The 25,331-nt window shown below is 35.4% G+C and overlaps 1 protein-coding gene across 4 annotated transcripts in view; it reads left to right on the forward strand.

Moving 5' to 3' along the window:
- Positions 1–25,331, forward strand: part of NEGR1 (neuronal growth regulator 1) — an 886,690-nt gene that overhangs the window by 710,162 nt on the left and 151,197 nt on the right. For 2 of the 4 annotated variants that reach the window (XM_034967545.3, XM_034967552.3), the window contains one exon: positions 1,337–24,635. The exons of the other annotated variants lie outside the window; for them this stretch is intronic. In XM_034967545.3, the coding sequence (XP_034823436.1) occupies positions 1,337–1,503 (167 nt within the window). In that variant the 3' untranslated portion in view covers positions 1,504–24,635. Of the gene's footprint in view, positions 1–1,336; positions 24,636–25,331 lie in introns of those variants that run through there. 4 annotated transcript variants of the gene reach the window in all.

A 25,331-nucleotide genomic window follows, 5' to 3' on the forward strand; every position in this document is an offset into this window, starting at 1 on the left:
ATTGGTCTGATTACCACATAGACGGATAACAGAAAAAATCTGGAACCTATTATAACATTTGGAAATGACTGTTTAAAGTGCATGTGCATGTATATAGCTAGATTAAAAATCACCCAATATTGATTTCAGTTCTTCATGGCCACTACTATGTGTATTGATTGTAACCAACCCCTTCTAAAAGACCAGGAGATACATAGTCATCTGGGTTTCTGTTTATATTTCTCACTTCAGAGTGGCTTGGCTTCTCCTCCAACATTGTTGACAGCTTTTTGAAGATTGCAGCCATGTTATAGGCTTCTTCCTAGGTGATCCCTTAAAGCTATAAAATTATAGCGTGACTTCTTTAAAATAACTTCTGAAATCTTAATGTCTAAAACAAAGGTCTAGAAACAAAAGCAAATTATTTCATCTACATTTTATTTCACCAATAAAATTCTATTGAACCAAAGTGCTTAGAGACCCTCCACCAAAAAGGCAGGAATATTCTGAGAACTAATTTATCATTTTTTATTCATTACTATTAAAATCCTTTGAGACTTGAAAAGAACTGACAAAAAAAAATTACAATTCTGTGAATAACTTTCTAGACAACTTCTCTAAAGCATCTGTGTTAGTTAGAATTAGAAACAGTGGCAAGTGACAAAACCCAAAATAACAATGACTTAAACAACTTTATTTTTCTCTCATATGGAAGCCCGCAATAGACAGTTCAGCACTTGGAATAGCATCACTGTATCAAGGACATAGCCCCTTCTATGATTTTTGTTCCAGTTTGTAACATTCATTCCCAGGGTTATTTTTTGGTCCAAGGTGTCCACTTCAGTTCAAAGCATGAAATCTATACTTCAGACTGTAGGAAGAAGAAAAGAGGGAAGGAAAAGGTCTCATCTCCTCCTTTTATAAATACTTCTCCAAATCTGTAGACATCAGTTACACTTATGGCCCACTGGCCTTTACCTACATGGCCACACTTAGCTGCACGGGAAGTTAGAAATTTTGTTCTTCGCTAGTATTCTTTGCCTAAAATTGTGGTTATCTTATTATAGGAAAAGGATATGATAGATATGAAAAGAAAACCAGTAGTCTTTACTACAGTCTACCCCTTTGTGATGCAAATATCTAAGCCTGCCCTTCCTTGTCCATATAGAACACACTCATTCCTATCAAAGATAGAAAACCATGGTTTCTTCATCAAGATTCTAGATAACTGAGGGCTAGAATCTCCGAGTGATTCACATTCTTCTTCATCAGCCTGAATGTGACATGTTGTCTGATGATCTCTGGGTTAAAATAAGTTTTTTGTTTGTTTGTTTTTGTTTTTTCTGTCATACGCAAGCCCAACATACTATGGTGGAATATCAACCAGAAAACTGCAATAGGACTCTCATTCTGAGAAGAGGAGAACAACAACAACAACAGAAAAACAAAACAGCAGCCATTTATACACCAATGATCAGCTCCTGCCAGTTGGAAGAGTCAAGATTCACTTTTCCAGCAGTATAGTATGTTCCTTAGATAACTCCATGGGCAGCCACTCATTCTGTGCTCTGGGAAGAACTCTCAAGTTCTTTGTCCTCTGTGGCTCTAGTCTGTGTCCTCTGGAAGTTGTTTCTTGGACACTATGCTCCATGACTACATATCAAGAAAGCACTGGGGCTGAGCAGCTTGCATGGCCCATTTTGTACTGCTGCAGACTGGAGACACACAGAACTCTCTTTAAAGGTTGAACATCTGTAATAGCAGACAATGCTCGTGGCTTCTTTGACAAAACAATTTGCTCAAAAACCTAGTAGCCTTCAAATACAGTTAATTTAATTTGTTTATAACATTAGGGAAAGGTTTTGTGTTTTTTTTTGTTTTTTGTTTTTTTTGTTTTGTTTTTGTTTTGAGCCGGAGTCTCGCAATGTCGCCCAGGCTGGAGTGCAGTGGCGCAATCTCGGCTCACTGCAAGCTCCGCCTCCCATGTTCACACCATTCTCCTGCCTCGGCCTCCCGAATAGCTGAGACTACAGGCACCCGCCACCATGCCCAGCTAATTTTTTGTATTTTTAGTAGAGATGGGGTTTCACCATGTTAGCCAGGGTGGTCTCAATCTCCTGACCTCGTGATCCACCCACCTCGGCCTCCCAAAGTACTGGGATTACAGGCATGAGCCACCGCGCCCAACGGGGAAAGATTTTTAAGTAGAAAAGGCTTTGAATGCTGATAGCTCCAATGCCTCACTTACTTTCCTCTTTGTTTTCTCTCAACCAAACAGCAGCTACATTGAGGAAATTTGAACTGGTGTGGTTGGTTGGAAGGGCAATACCCTTAGTCTTGTCTGTGCCCTCAAATTTCACAGACTTCCCACAGCAAGTGTGTTAGTCTTCTTTGATGTCAAGGTTGATGCTTTGTAGCTATTTCTCTACTGCTTTGGTTGGAGGCAGAAGCAACTGACTTTTTCAATGTTGCAATATATAAATTACCAGGCTCTTAATCAGTTTAGATTGTAGGGTGTATGAGCTCCTCCCTTAGCAGAGATATGTATATTCCTTCCTCTCTCTGTAGATCAGCTAGCACCATACTGAGTTTATGAGTGAAAGTGGCATAATGCAGGCAACACATATGAACAATCCACGTTCTCCTATTATTCTTCTTCCCTGAAAATTATCACATTACAGATTTAGTCTCAGAATAATTTTGTCTCAAACAACAAACAAATAGTTGTTCTCCTAAAGATGTCTACATTCCATAATACCCCAAATGAATAGGGACCTAAGAATTATCAAAACTAAATGGACCCAGAGATAATCCAAATGGTTTATGTATTTTGAGTTCAATGAGAAGTTAATTATCTTCACCGAATAAGGCATCATATATACACAGAACATATGCACATCACTTAATGTAGAATAAGTATGGGCTAAGGGAAATAAATTATTAAGGCTTCTAAGAGGTTCCCAAGTCCCTTGGGCTAAAATAGAACATAAATTTATTGATATGTGCTGTATCTTGTAGTGGTGGGACAATAACAAAGAATTCCTAAGACATGAATGCTATTTTTAAGTCACTAATTATCTATAAACTCCCATCACCTACTTCATTTCTCTCTCCTCTCCTCATTTTATTCAATAATTTCTGGAAGAAATTATTCCAGAAAGAAAAGGTAGTAACTATTCTTTGGCATAATTTGTTAATGGCAGAGCCTAGGTAAGAACTCAGTTTTCCTAATACTTTATTTTTTGCAACTGTGCTAAAAAAGACTGTAGAAATCTGAGTCAATAACTGCAAAGCGTCTGAGATTATACCCTACTTACAAGCTAATGTTAGCTTGCCACAATCTCATTGATGCTGGTAGAAAACATAAGACTCCTGGGTCAGAGATATAAAACTTTATTTCTCACAGCAAAAACAATAGGCAGAAAGTCAACATGTTTGTGTCAGTTTCCTAAGCCCCAGTTCCCATAGGGATAGCATGGCTGGCCATTATGGATGTGTGTACATGCAGTACTGTCTGTTACAAGAGAACAATATTGAGTTTAGGGAACCTAGTATTTTCCAGAAGCCAGTAAGTAAGCCTGCTCTTTTTCTCAGAGGAAGACATTACTTCATCCTGTAAGAAATGGCCTGAATAAAAGCATTTACTTTTTATCCTCTACTTGGGTCTTTCATTCTTGGCATTCCCAACAAAACAGGTAACAACAAAGCATGCAGCAGTGCAAGAGACCCATAAAGGAGTGTCTCCCAATAATCTGCAGATATATAGAGATAAAAATGGTAGGTGTATCCTTTAAAGGGCCACACTCCATTAAATAGCTAGGTTTTAGGGGAATTCTGGTTGGGTCCTTAAAAGGCTTTTTTAGGTCACCATAATCTAGATTCTGGGCCTCGATTTCAAAAGTCTAGAGAGTCCTTCTTGTCATCTGCCTAGGACTTAGCAGACTATGATGACAGACTGACAATGTCTAAAAAATATAAGAGACTACAACATATATTCTGAGTAGACCCTAGAATATCAATTTATTAATTTATAATAAGAAATTGACTTGGTTTATAATATTCATATTGGCATGATTAGCTCATTCTGTTCTTAAAATGAACTACAAGAGAAGCCACATCAAAGTCAGAAGTCATTTTATTAATTCATTATGATAAATCACTGTCTGAGGACAGAAAATTGTTGAAGTCTATAGGATCAGCCATTCATTCTCTGTAGTTAGACTTGTAAAGAACACCAGATCACAATGAGAAGGTTGCTTGGTGACCATGGAATCAGAAGGGGAGATAAAGAAATCCAACATTTAATGGTATTAGCCTGAAATCAACATTGATTAGTTCATCTAAAAAAAATGGCAATTTTGCCAATAGGATTAAATATGCATAACATTCAATAATTCTGACTCCCTTTTCTCTGAGTGGTACATACATCATATCAATCTTCAAATTCATTCCTTTTCCCTCCCCAATTTTCCTCTGTGACTTCCCTTTATCTATTCTATTCATGTAGCTAACCAGTCCTAGATCTCTGCTTCCTTTCCCTTAGTGTAACATCGAACCTACAATAGCCATACCCATATTAAGCATACCTACAGTGTTTCCAAACCAGAGGCAATGTCATCATGTAATTTCGTATGTAGGAGGGAAAGCTCCCCAGCACAAGGGAATTTTCTGCAAAACCCTTATCCTAATAAGAATTCTGCCTCTGGAGGTTTCTTAAACTACGCTTATCCAGGAGTACTTTCCTTGCCAGTCTTCATAGTAACTGAAAATTGCTTTCAAGATGATATTAGGAAGCCAATCTAAATGGTCACCCTTTATCGACTATTCATTGATGACTCTTCTAGGGTCCCTTTAAGGAGGTAACAAAGCAGAAGCCGAGGTGCTATGTTTATTCAGTTATTAGTGTCTAGCACAATGATATGTGAAATCAGGCATTTATTAACTAGTGTTGTTTCCATAGTAATAACTCCAACGTCGAGTAGGTTAGTACACTTACGCATTTGCAAAATAAACTTGAACACATAGAGATGAATTTAAATGAATATATACCCACAAGTCTGCTATTTAAAGCCTCCAGACCTCACGCGTACATGGCTGACCCCTATGCTGGAAATCAATGCTTAAGCAGGACTTTGCAGTGATATAAAATGCCTAGCAATTGGCAACACGAGATGCTTTGCTTTTCTCAATAGTGAGAAGAGTTAATGTGCAGGGTACTGTTGTTGAGCATATTATTTTCTGTTCAGAATACTGAAAATAAGTATGTGTTAAGAGTTTGTGCTCACTTTAGAAATAGAAGCCCTGTGAAACAGATGATAATGACGTGGTCTTGATCTGAACAGAGCCTTACGTTTCAGCTGTTTACTTGTCCTCTTCCCTAGGAGGAATTAGAATTTCCCAGAATCTCAACAGCCTGCTTTCTGCCTTTGTTTAGACTTGCTATGTGTTGCAAGACTAATGGGTAATTTCTGTAGTTGTGATTAAGAAAAAGGAACAGAGATCAGAGGGGTCACCAATGCTTAGATGGCTTGTTAGAGTTTTAAACTCTAATGAATAACTTGTGGTAGGGCTAAATAAAGCCCATTTAAACCCAGAAATCATCAGTATTCTAATATAAAAGACAAAGGCTAATACTCAGAGCTAATTTGAAAAATTAAAGCTCCAAAATATGGCCTAAATATGGTATAAATTTACAGAACAAAGAATTGTCTGTCAGCCCTGCCCAGTTTCAGTCTTATACTTGATATTGTGTGAAAATTAGCTTAAAAAGGAGGCAAGGCATATTACTTTGTGCCATTTTTACCTCTTCAACTTTTGAAAAAATGTATACTCCAAAAACTGTGAAGTAACTGCTTTGTGCATAATGAGCTCAAATTTCAGATTTTTTTTTTTTTTTTTTTGAGACAGGGGCTCCCTCTGTCACCCAGGCTGGAGTGGCACCATGACAGTTCACTGCAGCCTTGACCTCTTGGGCTTAAGCCATCTTCCCACCTCAGCCCCCTGGGTAGTTGGGACTACAGGCGCATGCCACCCTGTCTGGCTAAATTTTTTTGTATTTTTGGTAGAGACGTGGTTTCGCCATGTTGCCCAGGCTGGTCTTGAACTCCTGAGCTAAAGCAATCCACCTACCTGAGCATCCCAAAGTGCTGGGATTACAGGCATGAGCCAGTGCTGCCAGCAACATTTTAAAAACTTTTTGGTGATGTTGTTGTTGTTGCTTTTGCATATTTTAGCCAATTACTTTGTTTGACTTGCATCTTGGCAAAATCAATTTGGTCAATCATATAGAAAACTGCTATTTATTTTTAAAAATGGTAAATCTGACTATGATTCATAATAGATGTACTTGTGCTTCAGAGAATTATGAGAATAGTCCTGTAGTGATTAAATAATGTGATGGTGCCTTTCCTGAATATGCTTTGCGAAGCAAATAAACACATATGGCTCCTCCATTTTTACTTTCAGAAAACTTTAGATATGTCTGTCCCAAAATATATTCATGAATAAGAAGGAAGTGATGATAAAATGCTATTCATGGCTAAAATGTGTCCTACTTTCTAATATGAATTTTCACAACATATCTGAGTCCTCTACCCATTAATCTATGTTTAATGCAGAGTTCAAAATGAAAACTTGCTTTTACTTTCTTACATACCATCAGTTTAATTTGGTAATTAGCTCACATACCTGGAATCAAAGATAGACATCAGTAATTTGGCAATTAGCTCACATACCTGGAATCAAAGATAGACATCAGTCAATGGTGCCTTTTTCTATCAATTGAAAAATATAAAATCACACAAACACAATAACAACAACAACAGTTACAAAAGCTTTTGACTAAGTCATAAGCTACAAGCGAAATTCTCCATTTTTTCAATTTGATTAAAACTTATGTTGATTTTCTCCTATAAACTATGATGACTTGTTTGAACAAATTTAATTGGTATGCCTTCATGTGCTTTATGGAGAGAAATGGCTGGAGACATCCAGTAACGTTTCAGAACATTTTTCTTAGAAAGTAATAATAATAATAATAATAAGGACCCAGTATAAACAAAGTTTATAAGTACTATTAAGGAAAAATTTAACTGTAGCATAAAATAATTTGACCACTGGAAGTATGCATTAACAAATAAGAAAAGTACTTATAATACAGTGATTTTGTATTGCATCTTATACCTAAAAGATAGACTTGACTATTGGGCAGTAGCCATATGTCACTTTCCAACTTATAAATGTAGATAATTTTACTTCTTTTAAAATCATACAGAAACAGTATATCACTCCAGTTAATGTACCATGGGCAGTTTTTCTAAGATATATAAAAACCCCCAATGAGCTATAGTTTTAAGCAAGGAGGACAAATTTATAGTTCTACAGGAGTACCTGTGGCATTGGGGTATAACCATCTGTCACTTGTCAAAGAAAATGCCATGTACAAAAAAATCCAAGCCATACAACAAATTAGAAACAGCTTCTTGTTTAAAAATACATAAAAATTTATTAAAGGATTCCCTCCTAGAATTCTTTTAAATCATGGACTCCCCTTGGAAAAGTCTTCTGTGAGTCAACAGATTATAAGAAAATGGTTCGCAAATTATCTTGCATTGAAACTTTTTTGTTGTTGTTTTTAAGGAAATAGGCGTCAAGAAATTAAGTACATAGATGACAGTCATAAAACTAGTTAGTGGCAGAAATGAAGCTAGAACCTTGTTTTGTGTAATTCAGTGATTGTTACTCTATAACCACCAACACTGAAAAAGAAACCCAGTGCTTCAGTCACAAAGGGGGAAATGAAGTGACCCCATTGGTGAGCCACACTTGTGTCTGATCTTTTCTAAAGGTCATTTGAAACATGGTTCAAATCACCCCTTTACAACTCAGCAAGGAAGAGAATCCCTCAATGACTTCACATATAATGACACTTTCTGTCTTCTTTTGCCAGCAAGTCACACTGCAGCTCTCTCCTGAAGTAAACCAAATAAAATCTAAGCACCAGATACTTATCATCTCAATTCTGCATTTAGTGAGGGCAAGAACCATGTGTAACCCCAAAAAAACTGAATTGTCATGCTTTAAAAAATAAATAAATAAACTTTAAAACTTTAAACGCCCAAACAGTAGTCTAGATCATTACTGAACTTTTTAAAGGATATTTTTACAGAAGAGATGCCAGATTATTTCAACAACAATAATGGATTTATTTATCCTTGAAATGCACTAAGCCTCATGTTAACTGCTCAAATAGAGTTTTTTCTCTCTTCTAAGCTCAAGCTGTGCTGGCTCAATTTCCTACTCCTTCTTTCCCATTCTTTCAACCCCTCCTTCTACCACCAGATGATAACTTTTTCTTTCTTTTTCAGTTCCTTTCTCATGTGAAGTGGTTCATTCATTTATCTAAGATTCTGAAATTTATATAATATCCCTAACAACAGATAAGGTTTCTATAGGCTTAAAAAGGATCCTTGCTGGCCGAGTACGGTGGCTCACACCTGTAATCCCAGCACTTTGGGAGGCCAAGGCAGGAGGATCACGAGGTCAGGAGATCAAGACCATCTTGGCTAACATGGTGAAACCCTGTCTCTACTAAAAATACAAAAAATTAGCCGGGCATGGTGGCATGTGCCTGTAGTCCCAGCTACTCGGGAAGCTGAGGCAGGAGAATCATGTGAACCTGGAAGGTGGAGGTTGCAGTGAGCCAAGATCATCCCACTGCACTCCTGCCTGGCGATGAAGCGAGACTCCGTCTCCAAAAAAAAAAAAAAATTACAAAAGGATCATTGCCCCTGAGGCAAGGATACTTTAATATATATGTATACACACATACACACACACACACGTATATATGTATACATATATACACATACATATAAAACATAATTCTTATAATTTTATTTTATATGTGCATAAACACATATATACTCACATATATATAATTTACACATATGTAGATATATATACACCCACCATATGTATATATACAAACAATATATGTATATAGATGTATATATGTGTATTTTTTCCTTATATTTTTATTTTCAGGTGTTTATTCATGTTTACATTTCTACATTTTTTGTTGTTATTTACCACTGGAAATTCAATACTCAACCAGAACTTGTCACATGGTAATTTCAATAAATACTTGATTGGCTAGTAATGAACAAATTTCTTATTTTCTGAGTCTGCTCATCTGGAACACATGGATAACCTCCAAGGTCCTCAGGGACTCCTGGAAGCCTGGCCTTCTTCCTGCTTTTCCCAAGTTCTCTCCCTGTTTGTCAAGAGAATCTCTCATGGGTAAAAGAACAGAAACAGGGCACATGGTCTGTAAATTTACCAGAAATGATTCTTCACTAGAGTTCATCATACTTTGTGGTTTAAGATAGGGCTCTCTGATATGGAATGCGTATCCCCCATCAAGGAGGTTTTAAAAGGCCTCTAATACACCGATTTCATAGAGGGGTTAATAAAATGACCTTACTAAAACAGCTAAGGAAGTCAATAATCCAAATGACAATAAACAAGTATTTTCTCTCGATACACAGAGTAATTGAATAGATGGGATATAAATGCTATCATGTTGTGAATCTTTGAACTTATACATTGCATCTGTTGATTGTCTTAGTTTGGGCTGCTATAAGAAGTACTATATACTGGGTGGTTTATTAACAACAGACATTTACTTCTTATAGTTTTGGAGACTGAAAGTCTGAGATTAAGATGTCAGGTTCGGGTGAGGGCCCTCTTCCAGGTTGCTAACTTCTGGTTGCATCCTCACATGGGAGAAAAAGGCTGAGAAAATTCCCTGGGGTCTATCTTATAAAAAAAAAACCAAAATCTCATTGATGACAGCTCCACCCTCATGGCCTAATTGGCTCCCCAAAACCCCAGTTCCTAATACCCTCACATTAGGCTTTAGAATTGCAACATATAAATTTGAGGCGGAGGGGGGACACAAACATTTAGTGTATATTGCACTGATATACTTTATTGTGAGCTGAACAATGCAGAAATCAATTATAAGATGAAATCCAGAATGAATAACACAGAAAAATGAATTCTACATATTTATATTATATATAAATCAGACAATAGCAGAGCAAATGCACAGTTTACCTGAATTTTATTCTAAGTATCATGAAATCAGAAAAGCAGCTACATATAAATAACCACTGCTAGTAAATGCAATTAAGTGATCAAAATAAGCACAGGCTATTAGATTAAAGTTTAGGTAATAGGAAATGCTTACCAATTCCTATACCATTTCTGTCTTTTGCTAGAAATATTATTTTTAGAAGAGTTTTCCCTCAAGACATTTTTCTAATACTCAGCTACCACATTCATAGCAGAATCTATATAAAAATACACTTTAAAATTGCCTTAAACTCTGCAATACTTAATCCATTTTTATCTCAAGCAGATAGTTTTTGGAATATGATGGAAATAGAGGTAAAAATAAAACCACACACACACAACAAAAAGAAAAGAAAAGAATGTTGTGGGTCTGCATTGGTCTAAAACTTGAGATGTATTCTCTTCTGTCAGTTTCACTCTTTTCCTCCAATTTTCTGCAAGAAACCAGAAATCTTATTCTAGACTTTTGCTATGGTCTAAATGTTTATGTCCCCTCAAAATTCATATGTTGAAATCCTAAGCTCCAAGGTGACGGTATTAGGAGTAGGCCCTTTGGGAGGTGAACAGATCATAAAAGGGATTAGTACTCTTACAAAAGAGGCCTGAGGGAGCTTGTTTGCCCCTTTCACTCTGTGAGGACACAGCCAGAAGGTGCCACCCCTGAGGAACGGGCCCTCACCAGTCACTGAATTCACCTTTATGTTGGATTTCCCAGCCTTCAGAACTATGAGAAATACATTTCTATTATTTATAAGCCACTCAGTCTATGGTGTCCTCTTACAGCAGCCCAAATACACTGTTATTTTTTGCTCATGTATTATCTATAATGACATGATCAGAAATGAGAAGTTGCTGAGATCATTTGGCCTGCATAGCCAAAAATATTTACTATCTGGCCCTTTACAGGAAAATTTTGCTGACCCATGTTTAAAAGCATGGACTTAGAATAGACAGCTCTGGTTTCAAATCCAACTCTGTTACTAGCCTGTTACCTAATCTAGAGACTGAAATACTTATCTCATGAAGAGTAGTCTTTCTATGAATAAATGAGAAGATGCACACAGACCACCACAGCAATTACCTGATAGAGAATAACATTAAATAAACACTTTTTTAAAAAGCTAGCTAAGAATTTTATTTCTAGTTGCTGTCTTCTCTGTGCCTCAGTTTACTTATATACGAAATACGGAAAATACTCTAAAATGTTTTACCCTAGTTTGTTGATATATTTTTCTCATGACTAAATACATTAAAAATTAGGATACTTTTAAAAGTATATCTATTATTAGAAATCCATTCACCTAAATATCTATATTAGTTTGCTAGGGCTGTCATAAAAAATTACTACAAACTGGGTGGTTCAAAACAACAGAAATACATTGTCTTATAGTTCTGGAGCCAGAAGAAATCCAAAACCAAGGTTTTGGCAGGGTTGTTTCCTTCGGGAGGCTCTCAGGGGGAATCCATTCTGTGCCCATTTCCCAGCCTGTGGTAGATGTCAGCAATTGTTGGTGTCCCTTGGCTCATGGCAACATAACTCCAGTCTCCGTCTCTGTCTTCACATGGCCTTCTCTGTGTGTCAGACATTGTTTTAAATTAGGGCATATATTTTCAATATTTGACTTACATGTGGACATAGATCAGCAAGACGAGACTAGCAAATTATTCAAAATAAAAAAAGAAATTTAGAAAAACTTATAGAATTGTATAAATCTATTAAAGGCTCCTATTGAAAGTGTTCCTAAGAACATTATCCTCTCCAACCTAGTCTGGTTCCACTGATGCCCTCAATATTATTCTCTGCTTTTCAATATCTTATCTTCATTGCATCTATCATATTTATTTCATGTGCCTTTTCTTCCTTCAGCTGTGTGCTGTTTCATTTTTCTGTCTCTGCACCATACCTGGTGAAGAAACTGAAGAGTCAGCTGGCACTCTCTGCAGGTTTCTGTCTGCATGCCAATACTTGTTGCTCTGTCCTATTTAGAGGGCCTGAGTTCTTGATGAGGAAATGTGCTCTGCAGAGAGACCAACACCAGTTTGGCAATCACAGGGAGAAACACTTATTTTCCCTGCTAAGCAAATAGCTTATTACTGAAAAACCACTAAGAACTGAGATGAAGTCTGTATACAAGAAATGACATGAATCATAAAAGTCTTAGCCAGGCTTAAACTATTGTGTATACATACATAGAAGCATACCCAAGCACACAAACTCCAGCTGCTTATTTTTTCCTTTTCTTTTCCTTTGAATATGTCTTAATTCCCTAGTAACCCCAAGCCAAGGATTAAGTCAAGTAGGATCTCAGTAAGAATCTGATCCAACCCTGTTTTGGATAGAATTCATAGAAAGGCTTGAAGCTGGGGAAGCATGGCTTCCTACCAGGAACCACTAGGGAGTGTTTGGTTTACAACCATTTTATTTTATCTGGTTACCTCTCAATAAATGGGCCTTTGATTGGTTTGGGAAGACGATCTCAGTACTGATTCTTCGCCTTAAAATATCATGCAAAATTTGTGTACTTACCTCATGATATCTAATTGATAGTTACTCTTAACTTCCTCTTTGAAGCAGTATGATACATAGTAGAAAAGGATGAACCCTACACTGCAAATCTGAATACTTGAGTTTTAACCATGTCTCTGCAATAGGTGACCTTGGAAAGCAACCTAATGTCATAGGGCACAGGAAGAGATTATCTCTAAATCTTTTTATAGCTGAGTCAATGATTATATGATCTGTGAGTTCCAGTTTTATCCTTGTGAAACATAATTATAAATAGTCTATCATATCCATATACTAGTTGCTTTGACAATTTTATAAAAACGACTGGCATCCAGAATTGATAAAACATAGTCATTTATAAAAAATTTTCTTATTTCTTTGAACTATCAACAAGAATTATGATTAAATTTTTGATGTTTTCTTACTGTATAGAGCACATCTTTGTACATATCGACACTAAGAGAGAAGATTGAGACACGGAGGAAATATGAGTAAAGGAAGTACTGGGTTTTGACTTTTAAAAAATTGAGATCCAAAGGAAGCAGAGCTTTTATTTTTTGTTCTTTTGTGGGTACAAAAATAAATGTAAGAAAAGATAGCAGAATGGGGAAGATAAAGATTGTGGAGTCACAGAACTGGGTCCAAATCCTTAATCCACTACTTAACATATGTATGATTTTTCCCAGTTTATGAGATTAAGTTCTCTAATTCTTAAATTTTGGAAACAAATACTATGAGTCTATGTGGTGATGATAATGTAAAATAACATACGTGCATTCCCCTAGCAAGGGGCTACTCATCCTAGATCAGTACTTCCCAAACTTATTTAAAGTGCAAACAGATCACCTGAGATCTTGTGAAAGTCAGATTCTAATTCACTACATCTGCGCTGGGGCCTGAGAGTCTGCATTTCTAACAGTCTCGCAGGTAATGCCAAAGCTTTTCGTTGCATGGATAAAGGCATTTGATAAAAATGTAGAATGCCTTTGGCCTTTTTCCTTCCATTTCCAAGCATAAATATATATTTGTTTTGAAATGATAGAGTGGAAGGTTGGTCTTTTTTTTTTTCCTCCCCGATCAGTGTGCCTCTTCTGTTCCAGTCATCTGTCACCTATAGTCAGGGCAAAGGACACCAACAGTGTATCATTTTCAAGTCATATTGTGTCAACCTGCTAGGACAAGTTCCCCAAACTTTCACAGGGCTCTGTGATCCTTCCTTTATTTTTTTTCAGCCATCACTTCCAGTTCACAAATGCTAGATTTATTTATTAAAGTCTTCACCCTCTTTTACACTAGAAAGGCAAGATTCCCAATGAAACTCTTTTCTTTTGCTTGTTCCAAACTTCTTTCTGTTAAAAACAAATATAACAACGACAAAAAAATCTTTCTCTTACATATCTGCAGGCTCATGGCTTTACCATTTTTGTGCTCTTCTATTTCTCTAAATGATAGCAAAGGGCCTAGCAACCATTTACTTGTCTTTCTAGTTCTTTCAGTCAATAATAGATGGTAATTTACTCTCCCTCTGTATGATTGGAGCATATTTTAAATTATCCATTTAAGCTTGATCTGTAATTAAAATTATGTGGGCATTTATGACATTATTCTGCAAAAATGCTCTGTGGGCTTTCTCTGATCTAGCTCATGGAGTCCAGGTGCAAAGCAGCATAAAAACATTGAGGGAAAAATCAACCCTATCTTGGGTTCATGCACCGGCCATTTATCTGCCAGCTTACAAGCAAAATTCATAGATGTGTCTTTCCAGGAGATTAAGTATCTCCCAGAGTCAGCAGGAAATCTGAACTGTTATCTTGTTGCACTTAAGTAAAAGGTAGTCAGTCCTCTCTCTCTCTATTCCAATATGTTTCATGGAGAACAAGCACTCTTTTATAAGCAAACAAATATATGCCACGTGAGATTCTATTATTATTCACAAATATTCACTTACTTCCCCATGAGAGGATTACACATTTATACCCATTTTTAGATGATGTGCAAGGCCTTCTTCCTATTGACATTGGTGATCATGTGACTTGCTTTGGCCAATGAAATAGCAGAAGTGATGTGCACCACATCTTAGCACAGGCTCCAAGAACTACTAATGGTTATGTCTCAGACTTTCCCTCTGCCATGAGATGAATATGAGCCAGGTAAGTGATATGAATCTGGTCCTAGAATGAGGAAGACACATGGAACAGAAGCAAAACTGCAGTTGAACTGTTTACGTGAGCAAGAAATAAATTTTATTGTTGGAGTCACTTAGACCTTGACTGTTATAACAGAATAACCTAGCAAAAGCTGAACAAATCACTGCTTTTACCTACACAAATGATTTAAAGGAAAGAACAAAGCCCCTAAATAAAAGAAAAGAAAACAAGCTAAATATCCAAGTAATTTCCTACATTTTTAAAAGGTGAGAACTAAACAATTACATTCTTCCTTGTGCCTTAGGAAATCTGTACTAGGAAAGGCTTACAGATTTCATAAGATTCTAGTGCCACTTAATTGAAAGTACCTGCTTCTCAAGTTGGAATGAAAATGACTATGAGGTATTAGATAAGGAAAAAACCCAGATTATTAAGATTTGTCAAGAGTGTGACAGGGGTAATGGTAAGCAATGTAATATATTTGCTCTTCATATTTTAGAACCAGGAAAAATACCAAGGAATACCTGAAGATTTATGTCCAGTGTTTTAAAGAAGGAAATAAGATCTTTCTAGATTCTAGGGCAAATTCATGCTTTCAAATAGTTATCAAGATAGTGACAGAATAGGTAACAGAGCAGAATAAGTTCTACTAAGAAAGTTTATTTTTCCTTTTCACTGTCTCTTATTATTATTATTTTGCCTGATAATCTTTGCCATTTATTAATGACAATCTGAATTAAACCCTTGGCACCTACATTGTCACTAGAAACGTTTTTGGCTACAGGGCAAGATAAAGAACTTTAATAAGTCATTATTAGCGGATCTTCATGCCTCCACTTGATTCCAGCTTACATACCACCAGTGGAACAGATTCAAAAATGACCTCTAAAAAAGGAATTGCAATTGAGCCAAAAGTATGGTGACTCATAAGTTCTTTAAAAAAAAAAAAAAAAAAAGCTCTAGCAAAAAGGCAATTTAACAGTCTCCTACATCTCAGTGATTCATGAATGCTATATTTATGCATATTCATGAAAGAAAGATCTAAAGAGAATACTGTGTCACTTTGTTCTCCTTTTGATGCAGGCAGAGCAGATACTAAAAGGACACCTAAGCCATCTGCTCAACCCCAAAAACTCTGGAACTCAACATATCTGGCCATACAGGACTCTTGAATGTTCACGCTTTCAGGATTTATGGTTGTCTTTAGCTGTTTGAATACTAAAGTGTATGGAGAAACAATGATATAAAAAACTTAGCACCCTAAACATTTCTATTTCAGATGACTATTTGTTTTAATAGCTGTTTTATTTTCATGATACAAAATTTTGCAATTATCTCTTCAAATTTGTCTTGAGATTGGCATTTCATAAATTCAAGTGAGTACATAATTTTATACAGTTCAGCAAGTATCGTCTACTTATCTTTAAAGAGCAAAATGCAATAGAACTAGTGAGTGCCAAAAAAAATCCCTTTTAAGCAGTGTGATCTCATAGTTTATCATCCAAACTGCGGAAATTTTTAGAGGAAAAGTAGGCCCTATTAAAATTATATGAGAATTGTCTCAGGCAAACCTAGATGTATAATAACATGGGCTATGGGAAAAATTGAAATTTGAGTGTTAAATCAAAATTAATAAGACATTGATCTTTGTTAGGGGCTTGCTTTAATCATGTTTATGATAAGCTTCTCAAACTTCCTTGGTCTCCGTATTGGCTAGCAGGAGGCTGGGACTGTCTAAATGGTTTAGTGAGTTTGACGGTTACCTCTTCTAATATCTGATTTCATCATCATGGTTAGGATGTGCTATGGACTTTATGTACATCATATTATTTGGTCCTTAATGCAACATTATGAAATCGTTTCCCAATTTTTCAGAACATAAAATTGAGTCTCGGAAACATGAAATAACTTGTCCAAATTAATAAGCAAGTATGAAGTGGAGCCTGATTCAAAGCCAGTTCTACCTAGACAGAAAAAGATACATTATTTCTTAAAGCTTTTGAGAATTTTTCCCTTTAGTCTTGCCTTCAGAGGCATAGAAGGCAAATGCCAGGAAAATCTTTCTTACTTCAGGGAAGACAATGGATATGAAGCTTATCCTTTACATAGTATCACACTATGTAAAGGATATCATACATCCTTTCTCATTTAATGGCTTTTAGAATCTTGGCTGGCCTTTTAAGAAATGCAAAATGATCACTTTCATGAGACACAAAATGTTTTTTGAGAGCTAAGAGTAATTCTAATTACCTTAACCAAAACGCAGTATGATTCTATTGGAAAGAAAGGGAATTTGTGCTCACACAATTTGGAGTTGAAATATGCTGGGTGACTTTGGGAAAGTTGTTCTGCATCTCAGAGTTCTAGTATCCCAATCTGATAGTAGTTTTCTTAGAGAATTGACAGAATGATGGTTAATTGGAAATATATATATATAATGGAGAATTACACAGGGCCTGGGTTATATTAAGGTCATACATAATGGGCATCAGTTTTATTTGTTTTCTCTCCTGATAGCACCAAAGGATTTCAGTGTAGATATTGGGAAGGTAAGAAATTTGAAGAAGAAAATCTGAGTTTAATTCCTAGCCACTTATTAGCTTAACCTTGAGATAATCTTTGAAGCTGAAATTCCTCATCTTTAAGTGGAAACTATAAGAATAGATGTCTTTAATATCTCTCAGGATCTTTGTCAGTTGCAGATAAAAGGAACAAAAAAGTTCTCATAAACGATGACTTTCAAATATAGTTATCATCATCATCATCATCATCATCATCATCACCTCTTAGTGACTAGTAAAATATCTGTGTAGTTGACAATCATGTACACTAGACTTCAAGTGAAGATGATGCAGCTGGTCTTTCAATAACACTTAGAGAACCACTGGGATAGAATATAGTTGGCAAAGGGAGACTAGCAGAATGTAAGGTTGAAAAAGCAGGTCCAAACTAAGATCCTGGGAGCTTTTAAAGAACAAGAAATACGCATAGCATTTGGAATTCCTGAAGATTTTTTTTTTTTACCAGAATGGTAATGTACACTGTATTGTGATTTAAGAGATTTTAGTGTGGACAAGTGTATGCAGTTGACGGTGTTCTGCTGAGTATTAGATTGCCTGTAAACAGTATATTCCATCTAGAGTGAATCCACAGTCCAACCTGGCAGGCACTTCACATACATGTTTTAGGAATTTGATTAAAAGTTTAAAGTGTTATTTTAATTTGTTTTTCTTTTAAAGGACCTTTCTGGGAACTTTTGGGGTGAAAGAACTATGTCGCAGGGTATTGTGTTAGTGGATATACAACTATGTGCATTTGTCAAAATCCATAGAAATGTGCATCACAAAAAGTGAACGTTATTCTATGCAACTTTAAAAAATTAAACAGGATATTAGAGAAACACAAGATGGAATGCAGACTCTGAGAAATGAATCTAACTGTGTAACAAATGAATCACATAACCATACTGAAACAGATGAGGAAGAAAGGAGCTGATCTAAGTAACTTTGTGAAATTATCTTTTGATTTGATAATGTAAGACTAAAGATTAAAAATAACTGTATCATAATTGGTAAGTCCATTTCTCATTGGATTATGTGTTACAGTTCTGAAACTAATATTACATGTATACTAGGGTTGAAAAATAAGAAAAATATAGTAATAAAAATTAGCTTTCCAACTGCCTAAGAAAGAAATTAAAAATAAGCAAAGCCAAAATGCTAGAATGAACCATAAAGGTGTTTGACTGGAGTTGGAGATATGAATATGAAGTCATGTTGATATATACATATATATATATGCATACACATGAATATATATGTGTATATATATATATATCTACACACAGAGAAGATAAATAAATAAACATAAATGATATGTGTATACATGCACTGGTATACATACATACCTTCCCTAACACTGTCTGCTGAGAAGTCTAGAAGCACTGACACCCCAGTAGTGACTAGTGCAACTAGTACCCAGAACTTGGTCTCTATTACCATTCCTCAATAACAGAAACCAGGAATAGTTGGAGAAATGGCTAATTCTAGGGCTGGGCAGGGAAACTTCGAGATGAGCCTAGAGCATCTGGTGGTGCTAGGATGTAAAGAAGTGCTAAAAAAAAAAAAAAGAAAGAAAAGAAAGGATGAGGTGCACGTCAAAAGGACACAGACACAATCTAAAGACCTCCAAGTGACCAAAACTGGAACAATTAAAGCTACAAAACTGGAACAATTTAAGGTACAAAACAAATATTGATGGTGCTATATTATAACTGAAAGAATAAAATAAATATCCACTAGTCCATACTGATATAAATTATTGAATACATATATGAATGACATAGAAGGAATAGTCCTCCAGAAGAATTCCAATTAAAAATAAAGGAATGAGGGAACAGAGAAACACCATCAGAACGCCATTATAATAATTGCAGCAGGTGACATTTGCTGATGTATAATGATACCTCAAATAATTAGGCAATATTTTAAAGAGAAGTAGGATATCAGTATATCCTCAATATATCTCCCTCATGAATATGTATTAATTGCTATGGCAATTTTAATATGTTCACAGGTTCTTTGATAATATTTTTATAAAGGTGGAGCTTAATTCCTATCCCTTTGAGTGTGGGGATGTTCTTAGTAGATACTGATACTGAGTAGAGTATGGAAAAAGAAAAATAGTCACTTTACAGTGGAGAAATATGACAAAAAACAGCTTAACCAAATTATTAAGGTTAGCATCACCATAAGTAAGATACATTAATGTAATGTATCCTTAATATGATAAAGAAGGGCACATCAGCTCTGTGGTATTCCTCTCTCAAATACATAAGTTGAGTCTAATCATGAGAAAATATCAGAGAAATCCAAATAGAGGGGCTTTCTGCAAAAATCCAACCAGTACTCATCCAAGTGTCAAGATAATGAAAGACACTGAAGAAACATTACAGACAAGAGGAGATCAAGAGACATGAAAACTAAATGCAATACCGTATCCTGGATTGGATCTTGGAATAGAAAAAAGACATTATGGGAAACATTTGGGAAATCTGATTAAATATTCAGTTTGGTTAATGACATTGTGCCAATGTTAATTTCTTAGTATTGAAAATTGCAATGATAATTCATAATTGATATTTGATAATTGTCCCATGGTTATATAAGATTTTTACCTTAAAGGAAACTGAGTGGAGTGTATACAGGGACTCAGCTTCATTATTGCAGTTTCTCCATAAGTCTAAAGCTACTGCAAAGTAAAAAGTTAAAAGTTCTTGAGATAAGGAATTTGTCTTATTAAAGTAAGGAGCAGATTAATTTAGTCCAATGAGATTAAACAACTAGAGACATTAGAAATGTTTTATCAATACTTGTTTTCTCCCTCACATTTATTTTCTCCAAGCGCATGACGTTCATTGTCACTTTCAAAGCATTCTAAAGTTGACATCCTTCTTCTCCCACACTTCCGTTATCACAAAGCTAACATTTGTCTGGAAGAAAGCCTAATTTCCCAGACTTCGCCATACTCTGTAAGTATTACCAGTTCCAAGCCCTCACACGCCAACTTACTCAGGATTCAAGGCTCTGCTGCCTTCCTGTCTCTCCACAATCCCCTTCAGTTATTTTGTGGTTGTTTCTCACATGTGCTCTACCAACCAAAGGCATTTGTGTTCCAAAACAAAAGTGCAAGATGAACTATCTCTACCATAAAGGACTAAATATTTAACTACAGACTATCAGGCTTCACAGTATTTGGGTGGCTGTAGTGGGAAAGACCTTTCATGAATACTTCAAATAAATCCATAGAATGTTTCTAAAACCATTCCAACTCATGGCCTTTCTAATTTGAGGGCATTTTCATACTTTGCAAAATGCAATCTCCACATTCCTATTCACTTCACGCAAAATAAAAATTTTACATCTGTTGAGGTGTTTCATTTTGCTATTTTACACATCTGTTGTTCTGTGACCCTTCTTCTTAGGCCCATTTGTCACCATATGTGGTCATAATAAAAGACATGAGAAATAGGTTAATTGAACATTTATAGCTGCCTTCAAAAAGAATATATCGACCCCTCTCCCAGCCACGGTTTATTTTGGGAGTATAAATCTCCCTCTCTCTTTCTTTGTGTTTTATTCTCTCTGAGTGTGGCAGTGTGAGTGAGTTTTTGTGTCTCCATGGACTTGTGTGTGTGTATGTGTGTGTGTGTGTAATTACAAAATAGATAAAAACCCATTTGAAAACATTGTCACCAGCATGAATAACAAATTATTGCACTTTGATGGATTTTCTTAGAATGTTGTGTATATCCAAGATAATGTGTGCACCAGGATATATACATTATCATAGCAAACGCTTCTAAAATTGCTGAGTAAACCATAGCATTCAGTTTGACTTAATGGCCATGTTGTTTTAATTCTTCAGACCTTCAAGAAATTCTTTCTCTTTAACTAACTGAGCTGTGTGTACCTCTCTCTTCAGCAAACTTTTTCCACTTTCTGTCTGGCCAGTCTCTTAACTAGCTAATGAACCGATTGTTTTAGACACGTAAGGCAGAAAAGTTTGCAGAAATATTTCATAAAAATGTGAGTTCTATGCTTCAAATGCTAAAAGGCAGCAGGGAAACCCCAGATTTCCTTGCAAAACAGAGAGATTGCTATTGTGCATTAAAGTTTGATGAATCTGAGTACTCAGAATACATCCTCAAACTATTTTATTTTCATTTGAAGAGGTCTGGTAAATGACATCTCATGGTATATTAAGTAATATTCTCTAAGTATACCAAGTTCAGAAGTTCATACCATCCTTTACGATCTAGTAGTGGCAAGTATATTCATATTTTTTAGATTACATAGCATCATAGAAAATACCTTTTACTAATTTTACTAGCTGATATGTACTAGCATTACCAAACAGAAACCTGAGAAAAATCTGGAGGAAATTCTCAAGTACGTCTTCCTCAAACCTGTATGTTACTAACAAGTTGGGGACCAGTGGATGGAAAAATGACTTCAGTGAGGGTGAAGGACATTTGAAGATATTCTCAACTTCTTGGATTACAGAAAACGAAAAAGGGGTATCAAAAGTGATTTCCAAACATTCAAAGAGGGAATACATACAGTCTTACTAGAGAGTGTTTATTATCTTTCAGTGGATCTTTGCTGACCTTATGTTCACGAGTGACTTAGGAAAGAAAGATAATTTGAAAAAATGTCACACTTTGAAGATTGAGAGTGGCTAATCCTATGCTCTGAGCATACTCAGCAGTGCTCTTATCAAATTATCAACTTTTTAGAGTAGTAAGTTAATTTTCTTCCTCCTTATGGGCAGAGGACACATGCATGCCATCTTTATATATCCTGAGCAAGTATTAAATGTTCTAAAAATGTCTATTTTCAGGTAACAAGTAAGATCATGAACCAAGATTCAGAAAGGAAATTACCCTATAGGGCAGGAAGGGTAACATGGCACGTGGGCAGCCTCTTCCCAGTCCTCTCTCCCAACACACGTTGCTTCTTGGAATTCTTTGCTGCTTAGCCCAATTACTACCTCCAAGCATCTACTACCAATTCATCAGAGTTGGTATGAAAGGAATACTTACCTGCCTACAGAGCTTTAAGAATGGCTAGCGGTCTAAACCAGGGTTTGATGTAAAATATAGGCAATTTCTAATTTGGGAGTGAGGGGGATTCATGGCAGCAATGGCCAACTAGGGCTTCTCAATCCATTACTCAAAAAGTTAGTAACTTATTGTCTCAAATTGAATTCGAAGTGGCTGCTCCTTAGGAAGGCAGCTGTGCCAACTACCCATTTATTGGAGGAAAATAGATTCCTTTTAATGAGCACTTTCAGAAGGGATGGAAAAAAAGTAAAAGACCGTTGAGTATTTTGGGGATCACTTCTTGGAGTTTTTCACTGGGTTACTGATCTTGAGTTAAAGGTTCTTGGATTTCTGGGACTTTGGTGCTCTAAAGCGTCCCCTTTAAGTGTTCTCATTCTAATCTTCCAGAAGGCTCTACCTGCAAGGCACCTTGGATTCCAGCAACCTAATTGGTGAAATCTAGAGAAGAAATTCAAGATCTTGATGCTCAAAATGTATTCTTTGATTAAGAGAAATAATAAATTAGACCTCCAGTTTTTATTCTAGAATGTCCAAATTTTTCTACCAGGAAAAAAGAGGAGAGTAGGTTCTGTGAAGAAATCCTATTCAGGAATAGAAACTTAATATTCTATCTTGTGTTTTTTGGAGTTTGAGGGCAAAAACAGGGTGCAGGAGGGTGAGAAATCCCAATATAAGACTTTCTGGTTGCAAACTCTTCACCCCTTGAACAATTAAGTGTCTCATTCTTCCTTAATACAGAAATTCTCTATCCTGGTAACCGAAAAATACACCCAGGCCGAACAGGTAGCCTACTGATAGGCAACTAATTGGCCCCTGCTAAATAAAGTGCTAAGAGAATAACACCATTGTTTGATTTTTACATTAATATTCCATTCTAAAAAAAAGATGTCTCCAATGTGCAATATAATATTGTCTAATTAGCAAATAATATTATCTATGATTAGCACTTGATTGACACCTGTCTGATTTACACTTGTTTAGTGTCCAGTTTTTCAATAATAGAAAAACAATCAATGTTCTATAATAGAAATTTTGGGGGCTAAAATGTTAAGTAAATTTATTTATAAAGAAATAAACCCAGTTTTATTTAATTAATTACCCTAGTATCTAATATGTCTGAAAGGCATAAAGATGAAAGCAAAACAACAAACTTATTTCTTTTAATTCTCAAAAGTATTAATTAAAGCAATGGATCTTCATTTAGGATGCTGACTTATTGCACTAAGAAACTCTTTTCTGTAAGCCTAAGTTACTATTAACTCTTATTTTTTAAATGTTCTATGATGAAGACATTTTCTATCATCAAAAGGAAATATGTTAAATAAGAAAAAGATTTTGTACTTAAGTGTAATTATTAGAAGTGTGCTAATAACATGAAGATATTTGTGCTATATCTACACACTCAGACAAATTTGAGTTTAGGCAAATAGCAAATTACTTCAAAAGCCATCACCTATCAAACTTTTTTCCAGGTTGGCTCATGTGAACAACCACAGTCTCAGGTAAAATTTTTTAAAATTATGCACAAACAGATGTGAAATTATCTGTGTTTAATTCTAGAAAAGGATAGATACTGTTATAGCAATATATTTCAGATGAATCATTTCTCAGCTGTGAATTAAAAATATCTCCATTGTATCAGCCTTTTTAAACCTTTTTATCTAAAAGTTTCATCTTTGAGTCAGATTTCTCCACTCATGACACATTCTGATAGTGTCTGGCCTACTTCTACAGCTTAAAGAGTGTTCATTAAAATGAAATACATTAACATGTAAGCCACAGACGGGGAAGATAAAATTGCTTTAAATAACTACCAAGGAAGTAGGTGTAAATGAAAACAGTTATAAGTTGAAAATTAATTCAGGCATTAATACTTTGATACCAGACAAATTTCAGGTTCAGCAATTAATTATTCATTCTGAAATGCTTGAAATAGCCTTATTATTTAAAGACAGAAAAACTTAGAGATGAGACTGGTCATTCAAAAAGAGGCTAGATATAAATCAAAAGTTAAGATATTTTGGCACTTGCTGTTAATAAACATATGCTATAGTAAGAAATGCAGTTCAAATATACTCTTATTTCTAGAAAGTATATACTCAGCAGAATTTTTAATAATAGAAGGATAAAAGAAAGAAACAGGAAATTGCCTAGGTTTTTTTTTTTAACATTTTTACAACCTGACTCAATTTTTCTGTGGAAGGAAATAGACTGCAAATAAATAAAATCTGTGTTACAAAAATTTAAGAATAGAAAGGTTTCTATATGTCTCTATATTTAGGTCAAATGCAAAGAAATGTCTTTTCCTGTCAATGCCATTTCTCTGCATTGTCAAGGGATTGGGCAGTTTCAATTGCTGAATTCTCCTGAGAATATGCTGTAAAGCAAATTATACTTTTGCCTACTTACATAGTCAAAGAAAAAACAGAGTTGGGCAGTAGTTAAAGCAGTAAACCCAGATTTTATTCAGGAACTAGTGCAATAAGGAAAAGAGACCTCATTATGGAACTGAGCTCAATTCTGAATATAGTGTGGAATATATAATGTCATATATACAATACTATATATACATATAGATGTGTATATATATATTCTCCTAATATAGAATATATTCTTCTAGAAATAGAATATATTCTATATACACAGAGAATATATAGAATATATCCTATATATAGACTATATCCTATATATATTCTATATATTCTCTCTATATATAGAACATATTCTTCTAATGTATTATAGTCTTGGCTGTGGTCTCAGGAGCTAGTGCAGGGGCGGACCATGGCCACAAGGTAGTATATGGGAGGAAGTATGAATTTGTGGGCCTATACAGGTTTACAGCCTGAATGAGAGTGTGGATGTTCTATATCTGTGATCCTAGTGTCCCTATATTATATATATATATAATAGAAGGGCCACAGGATGAGAATCAGTGGAT

Source organism: Pan paniscus, chromosome 1, assembly GCF_029289425.2.
Source record: "Pan paniscus chromosome 1, NHGRI_mPanPan1-v2.0_pri, whole genome shotgun sequence".
In the NCBI taxonomy this organism is placed as follows: Eukaryota; Metazoa; Chordata; class Mammalia; order Primates; family Hominidae; genus Pan; species Pan paniscus.